This window comes from Vanellus vanellus, assembly GCF_965231255.1.
Source record: "Vanellus vanellus genome assembly, chromosome: 6".
Taxonomy (NCBI): Eukaryota; Metazoa; Chordata; class Aves; order Charadriiformes; family Charadriidae; genus Vanellus; species Vanellus vanellus.
The window spans coordinates 7,071,461-7,084,940 of record NC_138911.1 but is presented as its reverse complement, the minus strand read 5'-3'; the positions used below and the strand labels follow the sequence as shown (position 1 = coordinate 7,084,940).

The window sequence follows — 13,480 nt, the reverse complement described above, 5'->3', positions numbered from 1 at the left end:
ACACAACATTAATGTATCCCAGTGAATGTATTCACATTATACTTTTTAAATATTTTTTCCTTGGTAATTTAATTTTTGCTTCTTAAAATATGACTGAAAACATTATTTTCAGAACCTCTACTCTTGCTCACTTTCATTATGAAGCCTTAACATGGGGTTTCCATAACATGTCCTAGCCATACTTTCTACTCGGTATTACTAGGGAAGATTTGGGTTTTTTTTAAACACTTGTTTCATCAATGTATACTACTATTTGTAAGTATCCACCCATACTAATTATTTATTCTGACCTTAATTATAAATTAGAATTGTTGTTTGTAGAGGAAATGCTGATTTTCCACTATCATTTTTTCTTTACAAATATGTAAAAAAAGATATTAAGCTTGTGTATGCTTCACGATACCATAAATATGCAACCTCATGAACAGCTCAACTGTTTGTATTAAGTAAAGCACAAGCTCTGAAAACAATGTAAGTTCATTTAAAAATGGATTCAGGCCCCCATTCTTGGGTGTTGGTTAGTGGGGAGCCATACAGTATTCATAGAGTATGGACAGATGGGTGGAGAGCTCTGACTGGTATTTACAAGTATTTCTGTGAATGGGAAAGTTCTTGGCATTGTTTCAGGCATCCCATTTCCGGAAGCCTTACTGTACATTACCATTGAGAGAATGGAATTGATTTACAGGAAAAACAAACAAACAAACAAAAAAACCCAACAACATAACAAAACAAAAACAAACAAACAAACAAAGGCTTCCATTACCTCCCGTGGTCACAAGCATCCAAAAGTAAAGTCAATTTATTATTTTTGCATGGCAGGAAAAATTAGGGTGTAATTGTATGTAGTAAAAGATTTGATTGAATGTAGGAAAAGCATGCGTCTTGTATATAGGAAAGATTTGTCTTATACTGAGCAGCTTTTTAGCACTGTCCTATATGACTTTTAAGTATTTTTTTCCTCATGTTGCGTAACATCGTGCACCTGACCACTGGGACTCACAAGACTGCAGCCTGGGTTTTGGCCTTTTTCAGTCCACAGCTGCTGTTTGCGAAGCTGTTGTGAAACTGGCCATCACAGTGATGCCTTTGGGTCACATGAATATTAAATAATTGAAATGCGTTCACTAGACCTCATTTGCAATTTGGAATTCCATGAGTCAGTTGTTAAAAGAATGAAAATGTATGATTAGTATTGTAATTGGATCAATCATTGGTAGCCCAGAAATGTTTATTGAAACGAATGCATTAATATTTGATTTCACTTAGCAGAACAACCTGGTAGACTTAATTTAGCACAGTTTCCAGAAATAATCCCCTTATGCATGTATTAACATGAGTTCCAGAAGAAGAGAAGTCTTGGCCATGTTTTTGTCCCAAGTGTCAATTAGAACTAACCCAATTTATCAGAGTCATTTTGTCATGAACTCTACTCACTTTTGCTGTGACTCATGTTTCACAAATATTGCGTTCTGCTTCTCATATTAACTCACAGGGCTGTAAATATCTAATATTGCTATGGTTCTCTCCTGATAAATCAGTTCTTCTGAGTAGTCTTTTGGGACAGATAATACAACAAACTAGTGACCAAAACCACCTCATACTGTTTGATGGGGAGTGGTTGGTCAGCAGAGGATGACTGTTATTTTTAATTTCCGAGTGAATCTCTTAAGAAAAATAATATAAAAAAAAAAAATCTGACAATTATGTTTTATAATCAGCAGCCTAAAATTAAAGATCAGCAAATGTGATCTATTCTCTAAAATATATTTGGAATAATGCTTATTTTTAAAGAGAAGCATTGTAGCTGAAAGCACTAGCTAAGGAAATACAACTTCTAATTTTTTCTTTTAAACTACTCCATCACGTTAACTGTGGATGTTTCCGTAAAGTATACAGTGATTCATTTTTGTGTATGAAATAAAAAGTAAGCTTAATATGGCTGAATCATGATGATCAGTCTGATGCAAAAGATTGAACTGGCTGTAAAACGTGAAGCAAATACAAACCATAAACATTATCATTTCCCTGCCTTATTATGGAACAGGTCTGGAGATTTTCTTTAGAGCTGGAATGTGTTGTTTGTCTTTCAGTAGAAAAGTAATAACAACACTTAACGATTAGCAGTAGACATCCATTCGGGAACTGTTTAGATTTGTTCGTTAAGAAAACAAGAAAAGCCGTACTTGGTCCGTCGCTAGCCAGTAAAACACTCCTAAGATAGACAGTGATAACAGGGCAAATCTAGAGTCAGCTGACTTGCAGTTTCCAGTTCCAATGCAATGGGAAATCCCATTGAACCAATCACATGTAATAATTGCCAGTATCTTCCAAGTTAGTCAAATCTGTATTTTGTAACCCGTTTATACTTACGGGATTTGCCACAGCAGTGAGTTCAATAATGTAATTGTTCTGCGGGAGGTACGTATTGCTCTTAGTGTTAAAAGTAGTTTGTGATATGAGTGGGGCATCTACTGTTCGTTACTGCAAGAAACAAAATAGTTCCTTATTGACCTCATCTCTAATATTTTATTAACGTATTATATATTATTTCGGACCCTAACTAGGAATGTACTGTTGGCTGAATTTTCTATGTTTACTCATTAGAATATTTCGGCAATAAGATAAAGCATGTGCTAAACCATGTAACATATACACACATGCCACCTACTAGCACTTAACATCATGTTAAAATTTAGTATCCTGGGAGAAAGCATTGCCTAAAACTGTCACACAAATACTCTGGTTTTAATAGGCATGAGCTGCTATGAAATTAGTGTCTCCTCTGTGTTGCTTTAATACTGGAAGTTCATATTTGCCACTTAAAACATTGAAGTCCTTTGTTCTGGAGCTTTGTCTTTTTCCTTTCTTGAATAGGATTTCAGGGAACTATTTCCCCCTAGTTTTAGCTGTCCCCTTGCAATATAAGCCATGTAATGGTAGATGACAACATTTTCTAAAATTGCTTGATGAAATATTCAGTGCTTGTTTAGGCAAAATTATGCTAAAATTGTATGAATTTAGTATTTAGGAAAGACAAGGTATGGTGTTTAGGTTTGAGGCATATTACTTTTGTGTCAGCTTGTGGTACTAAATTTTCTCTTTCCTTAAGAATTTATATATATATATATATATATATAAATCTTAAAGTATACCTCTAAATATCAATGCTATTTAATACTGAGTAGCCTTTGAAGTATTTGAAAATAAATTCTCGCAAAAAATGAAATAACAATTTTTTTTTTATTAAGGAGAAACACTTTTGATATGACCATTTGAAGTCATCTGAAATCTGTGGGAGTAGTGCTTTTGTAGCAGCTCTAGTTGTCTGAGTCCATTTTATTTAAACTTCTCAAAGACAGCTATTAAAAGCACCTGCAAAAAATTAGCAACTGGCTTCAGTATCTTGCTTCCTTATCGAGACAAATAAAAACACTGGCATTCCTTTATTTTGTGGATTTAAATTCTTTTCTTGTTCTATTTATGTTTACTTTAGATTTTAACTGTTTGGAGCTATATTCTGTATAACAGCAAGCTAGCGTGGAGTTGCGATGATGGGGCTGGTTGTTTTGTTTGGTCTTTTTTTGTCACATCATATTTGGTATATGTCATTTAGCAAAACCAAGTTGCTGGTGATGCTTTTCTTTACTTTCTTGTTTATTGTGTTTGGAGCAACTTAATACTTTCACAAAAAGCTTTGAGAAGGGACACTTCTTGAATATTTTATATGCTTTCCAATACTTAACTGGCAAGAAAAGCTAGTTTTGTTTTAACTTCATTTTACAATGAGTTTCATTCCAGAAATAAATAGATTTTAAAAATAGGTCTGGGTTTTTATGAAGGGATTATATTTGTCTTATGTAAAATCGCTGCAACTGTCTTTTCATTAATATACTTGTATTACAGTATGAAATACTGTTCATTATGATGAAATTCAACAAATTATTGATGTTGCCAATACTTTTGTGTTCTTTACCTATTTAGTTCATGGTTTAAATGCTTGCATTTACAGTTAATTTAAAAATGCTTCCAGTATTTAGTCCTGAAGAAGCTTCTAAAACTTGGCACTCTCACCAAAACGTTTCTCCATCAGACTTCCTGCCTCGTAACTTTAGGACATTAGCAAAACCTCAGTGTCTTACAGTAAGCAAACTTTCGGAAACTGGAACCTCCCTGTCCTGATGACAGACAAATAGAATCCTAACCATTATTTTTCCCGAAACATATAAGTAGGAGGAAAACCTAAAAAATTAATACTTTAAAATGTGTCCTGAAATGTTTAATGGATAGTTATTTCAAACACTACATTGGAATCTTTAGATAAAGCTTATTCTTGTATTTAAGAATATAAGCTGTCAAAAAATCTTTAAAAAAAAAAAAAAGTTTTGGCCTCAATTTTTGGTTGTGATGACTAGAAAATGGGGTTCTTTGAAAGAAATAAACGTTAGTCTTTAACATAGAAAAATATTGTACCCATGAAACCGAAATTAAGAGCAAGCACATTAATGAAGCATGGCATTGTTGATAGCATCGCAGAGTACATATTGAAAGCGGTTTGTGAATAAGTTTCTTGCTTGTTATCAAGGAAATCCTACCAAGTCTTGGAGAAAAATGTCTTCCTTGAAAGTAGGCTTATATTATTTCTGGTGGAGGTAAAAATTATTTGGGGAACACACCAGCCCTGGTGTACTACCCTTTCCATTTCACTGCTTGTGGAGAATTTACTGATTTAGCTTAATGTTTAGATTAAAATTAAGCTACTGTGTCTCAAAAACCTGCTGCGCTTCACCTGGTGAATGCTGACCACAAATTAGACTAAGATTAGTTATGAGAGAATAATGTATTTTGCATTTCAACAAAAAAAAATTCCTTTACATATATATGTATGTAGCGAAGTGAACCATACATATGCATACGCACATGCAGAAATTCAGAATTCAGTTATTTCATGTCAAGTAGGCCTCTCGGGCCTGAGTTTTCTGTGTTTGTGTTTCTTCAAAGCTGAAAACAGCATAATAGAATTGTAATTGTTCATGTAATTATCCAGGCATCTTTTCCCGTGAGCGGTTATCTTAAATTAACCTGCTTTTATTGTTTATGCATTGTTGGATGTTGCAAGTTTGTTGAACCATAGTAGTTTAAACATCGTTCTTTCTCAAACTGAGCCCTTGAGTGAGGAGTAAATGCTTGCTTTGTTTTTTCAACTGTTTCATTATTGAATTAACTTCTGGCAACATAGAATAGATTTGTGGTCTATATATTAGCATCTAATTTACTTGTGACTTGTACACGCTTTGATACTACCCATTCCATCCGCCCAGAACAGGTCTAGGTCTCGTGGTAGTCTCTAAATCCTTTCCTGTCCCCTCACTGCTCTAAATTATATCTTGTAATTGGGCATCGTCTTGTGTAGCTGGGCATGAGGAATGCATCAGATGGTATGTCTAGTTCCAAAGTGTGCACAAAAAGCTGATGCTGAGATCATCCTTCACCCTTTGACAGCTTTCCTTCAACGAGGCTCTTATTTGGGCCTTTTCCCCAAGACATCTGATTTCTCAGGGTACTTTGGGAATTGGCATTCTTAAAGCTTCTGGCCTATGGCAAATTGGGTTGCAACTGGGCGATGAGGTCAAAATTAAATGGGGGCTGAGAAGTGGTAAACAGCTGGAGAAAAGACTACAATCATTTAAGCCTTGCTTTTTGTGAGAAATCAAACGGGGGGGGGGGGGGGGAATAATGCAATATATGGTTTTAATCAATTTTCTTCCTCTTCAAAGAATTTTTATGGAACACCTAAAGTGCCGTAAGTGTTAACACATGAGAGCGAGCTAAAGAAGCATTCAGACTGAGGAGTTCAAACTAACTGTCTTATTCTGAGGCAAAAATAGAATGGAATTTTAGAAGAAATAAATATTTGTTAGCACTGTCGTATGAATGCCATAGATAATTCCCGAGTAACTTGCAGCAATTTGAAAAGCAGGAGCTCCTTTTACAGTTCAGTTGCTCATAGGAGTGGAGTAGGCAATGCGGAAAGGGGAGGTACGATGCTGTGGCTACCAGCTGAAGTGAGGACGATCCATAGGCATCTTAAGAATAGTATTCTTGATTGCTTAAACTTGCACGGAAAGTTAAATATAGAAGTACTTGGGGTTTTGACAGTCCTCTCCTACTCTTGATTTGTTTAAAAAAAAATAATCCTTTTTGTTATTAACTACTGAAGTCACCTCTAGCCTAGCCATTTTCTGTCTTAAAATTATTCAAGTTTACGGAAAACTTTAATAAAAGAAAGGCCTTTCTCTCTTATTTCGGAGATTGCCTTTATTACCATCTGCTTGAAAATAAAAATATTATGACTCTTCAAGAAAAACAGTATAAATCAGGATGAATGGGAATTGCCAATTACTGCTGCATTGCTTGCTTTGTTATTTTTAGGGGTGGGGGTTTTAGTAAAGAGCTTTTTTGCAGAGTTCATATATTGAGATGAGAGGATCCAAGTGACTTTTCTTTCCTCTTTTCCAAAACACTACGCTCATTTGCAATGTCAAAGAATTTTATTCCTCCAAGTGATTCTATGTTCTTCTTTCTACAACAGTTTCTCATTCTACTGCATGGTACTTGCTAGGGAAAAATGGCCGTCATCCGGAGGCAGCTGTAGATTACTGTGGTAGTACTGTCTTAAATTAAATTAAGAGTTATGTCATGATAATGCAATCATTTTCAATGCTCTTACTCTTCCATTCCCTGTTGTCATGTGTCATATCTTACTTGTGATTACTTGTAATATCTCTGGGATTAACTGTATCAGTCTATGCATATTTATAATACTTTGAGTGCCATAGAACAAATGCTACCATCTGGACAATGCTGCAATAGCAATAACTTGAGTTATATGATCAAATGAATATGTAAATGAAATAAATAGTATTTGGAATAATTTCTGCTAATAAACATATTTCAGCAGGGAAGAGGAAGGGAAAAAGCAAGATTTAAGTAGTAAATATAGGTAAATGTGCTAACCATCGTTGCCTGTGTTGCCCAGGTACAACTTTTGGTACACCGTCACAAGGAATGAATAACAATACACAAGAAATAGTAGAATGTGCAGTACCACCACAGAAAAGAACTAGGCGGAAGCTAATGGACTCTCCGATCACAGCTCAAAGTCCTGCTGCATCCAAGCAATACAGTCTCCGTCATCTGGAGGATTCTCTAACCAAGGAGGTCCGCCCTATTGTGTATACGCCAGAATTGTGCAGAAAGCCAGCACAAAGCTGCTGTACACAAATTGTGGTACAGAAACCTTTACGCCTTGCAGGCCTTCAGGAAGCCAGTGTACGTAATATAGACATACCGATGAAAAAGGCACGTATTATGGACTCTACCTGTGACATAATCCCAGAGTGCGATGAAGATGACATGAACTCAACAGTAATTCTTTATGAAGAGACAGGTGAAACAACTGCAACATCCACTGACTCATCCATGAAGGAGTCACAGCCACAGGGCGCTAGCGTTCTGCAAAGGTATTTTCCATTTATATGGGAAGGACTATTACCCAAACTTAATCCTGTTTTTCTTCCTAACTAGGTTTTGCCATTGATGTAAATTTTTATTTGTCAAACCAACGTTTTGAAAATCAAACCCTCAATTTTAATCAACATCAGATTCAATTCTGCCATTGTTTGAAATCAATGGTATGTTAGTGACAACAGATGAAGTTGAAAGCTTATCCTGTTTACAAGTTATGGACCAAAAATACAGGACTTCTGAAATTGTTTGTGATGCCTTACGCTGGTTACTTCCTGTAAGCCTTACTTTTCCTATCTGTGAAATGGATACCTTAACCTCTTTGATATTGAGATGCCATTGTTAAAGCTGCCCTATATGTGTGAAGTCCTGCGAAGCTACCTCAAGTAATACTATTGAAACAAGTTTCCAGTATTGTTTTTCAACTTAACATATATTATTTACAGTTAAGAACAATTTCACTTGACCCTTACCCAGAATAGATTTTTACAAAAATATAATTCTTTAGTTTCAGACTTGGTCTCTCTTCCTTAAATACCGAAAATCCTACTTCAGTACTTCAGAAGCCCTCGTACATGGCAATGACCTCTGCTGCTGCAAGAAAAAGAAAGGTATTAAGGTAAGATTAAGCTAACTCTTCCATACAAGTGAGTTTGAATTCATTTAAGTTCTTTCTTCAGTTTCGGTATTCTATTTCAAATCTGAAAACATCTTATCAAGTCATCTGGACCTACATATGAGATGTTCTGACTCAAATATGTTTGACAATTCTTTTTTTTTTTTTTTTTTTTTTTTTCCCCTGGCATTTTGAGTAGAATCTTTTTTACTTTTTGTTTAGAAACTTCTGTTGTTTTAGCAAGTACAAACTAATATCGTGTATTCCGTATCTGTTGTCTACTCAAAATAGAACAATGACGCATAATTCTGAAAAGAGAAATTCCATTGTCAATTAAAAATCTAATTTGTTTGAAAATGTTATGCCTTTGCTGAAACACATTAGAAACTACCAAAATAGAAAGTGCAGAAAATGCTTAACAATAGTTATGTGGTCAGTGCCTTGGTTTTTCTGATAATTCATTTCCAGTCTCAGTTATTATGACTTCATTCTTGTGAGAATAAAGGGGAAGAACTCCCATTGGGTCACTTCTGAAAAAGGCTTGTTACCAGGAGCAGCAGAAAGGCTGAAACTGAATAGACACTAAGTGCAAATGCACTTTTTTGTTAATAAATTTAAGGACTAGCTGTCAGGTCAGTACTCATAAAACATCACTGTTTTCTTTTTCTTTCTTTTTTTCTTTTTCCAAAAGCAAAAATTGATACAATGTTTTTTAAATCATATTTAAATCACCTGCTGCTGGACAGTGAGTGGAGCTGCTGCAGGGCATGGGACAAACTTAAGCACTCTTGTTTATTAGCATCTTTCAGATAGAAAAATCTTGCTAGGAAATCACAAATTTATCTGATTCACTTTCATGTTCTTGATCTAATTGTTACTAATTATTGTTCTAAACTGTTTTGCTAGGACTGCTCTAGGATGAGGAAGAAACTGTATTGTTCTGGGATGAGAAAAGAGGCACATCACGTGTTTTCAGTTTTTTCAAATAGTTGATTATGAATTTAGCAAAATAAGTCACCTGCTTTCTGAATCTGAGCTAGTTTTCTAGATTCCCTTTAAGGAGAGGTATAGGAACTTCCAGAGTCTGTTCTAAGACAGACTTCGAGTACTTTTTTTCTAATACTTGTGTAATGATTTCCCAACTTAAATGCGCTCACCTCTTCCCAAAGGACTAGCTCTTTCTGCTGTTTTATCTCATTCCTTCTGTGTCTCAAGCATGTATTTCCCAGTTTCCAAGTTAGAATAACGCTACAGAAAAATCCCACAACTTTTATTCCTTTTTCAGGGATTATTTATTCTGCCTGAGACTTTAAACCAAAAATCTTTATGGCTTTGTCTAGCAGTTGGTGATGAAGAGAAGGAATGAAAGCTTCGTGTGCTCTTACTTTTCAGATAGTGCCTCCTTTCCTTTCTCTTCTTTACTTCTCTCCCATGGTTTCTCTGTTTGAAGTAGTTCAGTCATTCATCTCTTACTAACATTAGAATAAAAATATAAATTTCAGACATATGCTGTACATTAGAAATATAATTTGAAACAGTCATGTTGCTAGAACAAGGGATAAGAGATGAGTCAGTCATAATAGAGGCTGCTTTTACTAAATAGCATTGCATTCTAACTGGCATAACTTCTCTTCCAAGAAGCATGTATGAATAGATCTTAGGATTTTAGTCTTTACTTAGTCTTTACTGCTTGCTATATATTTTCGTTTAGGCAGAAAATTATTATTAAGAAACTAGTGTAAGTTAGGGAACTATAAAGTGGGAATAATACAATATCATTAGAGGAATGGGAAAAGCATAGAAACTGGGGACATAAATAGAATTAGCTTCTTTATGAGGCTGTCTTACAGAGTGGAACTGGGGACGTTAGCAAGGCAAGTGTAAAAGGGTGAGATCAGATAGGTTCATAATTTTCACTGTAGATCTTAGGTCCATGACATAAAAGGCTTTAAAATATAGCGGTTTTGTCTTAATGAATTTGAAGCTATAACAGCTTTCTTGCAGCTTAGCTAAAAAGTCTGCTATGAAGCCACCCCCTCCAACTGTGTTGGAGGCTGTAGAAAAATTATTGTAGCAATAAAAAATGTGATTTGTTCAATAAACACAGCTTGGTCATTTCGAGGATTTTGTACATGTGTTAAGATTATTTCTTAGTGTAATTTGTGTGCAATGACCATCAAACTAGCTTCTGTTGTTCCCCCCCAAAAATGGTCTTAATTTTAAAATAAATGGCAGCATTACTTCTTATTTTAACAGTTGAAACATTCCTGTAAAGTTTTAAAAAGGAAAAAGGGGATAATAGCCATATATACACATGATAAATTAGTTTATTCTTTGCATTCTGTTATGAACTACCAAAAACTTAATATATTTCTACATTGCAAGGCCCAAACTACTGTAATGTACCTTAATCGCTTTACTGAAAGCAAACTCTTTTCTGGCTGTTTTTCCAGTTCTACATCAAACACTGGGTTAGGCAGCCTGCAAGACCCTGTTTCTGCAAAACGCATTCGACAAGAGAGCCATAGAGCTTTGCGAGTACCCAAAATAGCAGGTAAGTGTCAAAACCTGAATGTATGACACTGCATTGGTAACTGTGTTTGTACAGGAGGTCCAAAATCAAGGGTTTTGTCAATTTAACAACACGCGTTGCTGTGATCAGTACACTAAGCCATCATTTTGAATGTCTTAACCAGTTATCTAGATGGCATCTAATCAAAACTCAGTTAAGGTCTTCCACCAAAAATTGTTTGTGCACTTACTGAGGAATTTGGGGAACTTTATTACCAATTTTATCTTTGCCAAGTGTGGTTAATCAAGAAATATAATCCTCTAACCATTTCCATACCTATTTTTAACTGCTTGCTTTGTTTTATAACACCACACTGATTTATTTTTACAGATGCATTTTTTTCAAAGATTTATTACTTAAACTTTGGCACTATTTTGGGCGAACATAATAGCTGAGGAAAAAATTATTTTAAGGCAATATTTAGGAATTATTTTGCTTCTAACAGATGGCTGATAATAATACTATCAGGTGATATTCCATGAAAGTGCTACAATTACATAGCTCCTCTCTAAGTTATATAAATCTTAACTGTACCAAAATCAGTTATAAATAATTTTTTCAGTAAATGTGCACAAAGGTCTTTTGTTTGCAACTTTCCAGAAACATCTGCCTTTCCTAGCGCATGGCATTAAGTTGCTTGCCAGTTGCAGTAGATTTCAATGCACTAAATTCTTAAAATTTTCCTTTTATCTCTAGCCACTGGTCTCCTTTTCCTCTCTGTCTTCAGAAATGCACGTAATGATGTTTCTTAGTGCAACTTTTTGGGCAGTTAGAGGAGATCAAAGACTGTTTAAAGTTTTAGTCTGCTGTTCTTATGAAATAGTCCAATCTTGTAGCTTTTCCCGGTGCCATAGGCAATATGCCAGTTTTACAGCACATATCTCTTTTTATGTAAGAACTCATGTGAGGGAGCAAGTACATAAGAATATGTATTATTCTCCATTCATGAGAAATGTTGAGGTTCTATTACAGTAAAGTTTGTAAAAAGTGTAAATCTGAGGCTAAATATTGCCTAACCAAGAGTTACTTATTTGGCAAAGTGCATACACAGTTACATTGGTGTCAATTTCTACTGCCAAAGACCAGGTTATGAAGTTACCAAAATCAATCACTACTCTGGTATTATTAAGAAGCTATGTAATGAAGCACCATCTTCTGAAAGAGAGAATAGATTTTTGATTCTTCAAAGTTTAACTGAATGTAAAATACATTTTATTTTCAAAAGCATGCATTACAGGAGAGGAATGAAATGTCACCAAATACCTTAGAGGAAGAGCTGCTTTCAGATTAAGTAGACAAAACTTTCTTTAATGACATAGTCTTCATTTTTCAATACTCTTCTATAATAATAAGGATTAATAAAATTTTCACATATTTCTACATTTTTATGTAGACCACTGTGCCTTTTTAATAGCATCTCATGTCAATTGAGGGTCTAATTGTTGCACTTTCTAGGCAATTAGCACACTGGATTACTGACCTGAGAGTGACTACGTTTTTGCATAGCAAAATTAGGCTTTCAATAAGGACAAGATATATGTGTAAAAATTCTTAGACATGCTTTGAAAAGGAGATCCAGGTAGGCCAAATTCTCCTTATGTTTATTGAATGAGTGTCTCCTGTTTGTAATAACATTTCTCTTTTTTTGCTAGGAATTAAAACGAGGAGCTGGAAGCAAGAACAGGATGTGCCAAGGAACCTGGTTAGAAGCCTTTCTGAAGGAAATGTAGCTTTGGGTGTTAAATCAAGGACATCAAAAAATCTTTTACTTCGTGTTTGTAAGAAAAAAAATAGGATTTAATTCTGAGTTCATCCATATTTCAAGCAGGATTGATGGATAGCAAATGAGAATAGGATGACTTTCGTTTTCCTCTTGTGAATTGTTTTGTGTTAAAGTTGTGTCTATCAGTAATGCACTATTTCAGAAAGAACCACTTTTTGGAAATTCAGTGATTAAGTTCTTTTTTAGTCTCCTGTTAAAGCTTACAAACATCTTTTGTGTATTAACAAATGAATAAGAAACTTCATTTAGGCTTGGGAATGGAGAAGTGCACGGTAAACCTTTTGCCATAATCTTTGTGAGCATTTCCCTGTGTTTACAACTAACAGATTAATACTTCAGACAATGCAAGTCTTTAAGGGGATCAGTGGTGCTGTAATTTTTAGATGCTAGTTTAAATTGCTTACCTACAGTCAGGCTTAATTTTCTAATGACAATTTTGTGATACAAAAGTTAGAAAAATTGTTTTGACCTGCTAAATTATATTCACTGAAACTTCCTAATGTTAAAATTGTTTTTCTTTTGGAAGCAAGTTACACAGATGTTAATATTAAAATGTGTTCGTGCTTAGCATTAGGATGCCAGTTTATTCTTAGGTATGTTACCGTGGACAGATACTAGCAATGTAGTACCAGGAGACAAAAATATTTACGAAAAGTGTTTGTAATGAAGTATTATATCTAAATTTTTTAGCCTTTCTATTTTTAGTCTGTGACTTGGTTGTAAATGTTTCTGGTTTATTTTTCAGTTTTTAATTCAGTTGTAAATAGGATAATTATGTTAATTACTCTAAATAAATTTTTAGTTTTATTAAGAGCAATATAATGTGAATCGAACTTCTAGGGGAAAAAAAGTACCTTTTTGCCTCTTTTATTTATTTTGAAAAATGTCTGATATAAGTACACATAGTTTATATTGTATCTTCTGGTAAATGATTAATATTCAGAGACAAAGTGGTTATATATAGTTGTATTTTAGCCTTGAC

The 13,480-nt window shown here is 34.5% G+C and overlaps 1 protein-coding gene across 1 annotated transcript in view; it reads left to right on the top strand.

Moving 5' to 3' along the window:
* The window catches only part of KIF18A (kinesin family member 18A), a gene marked incomplete at both ends in the record, with an annotated part of 42,545 nt that extends 30,029 nt beyond the window's left edge, over nucleotides 1-12,516 (top strand). The window contains 4 exons of the mRNA XM_082485157.1: nucleotides 7,040-7,523; nucleotides 8,042-8,146; nucleotides 10,597-10,697; nucleotides 12,368-12,516. Of these exons, the coding sequence (XP_082341283.1) occupies nucleotides 7,040-7,523; nucleotides 8,042-8,146; nucleotides 10,597-10,697; nucleotides 12,368-12,516 (839 nt within the window). The remainder of the gene's footprint in view (nucleotides 1-7,039; nucleotides 7,524-8,041; nucleotides 8,147-10,596; nucleotides 10,698-12,367) is intronic.
* Between the last annotated feature and the right edge of the window lie 964 nt (nucleotides 12,517-13,480).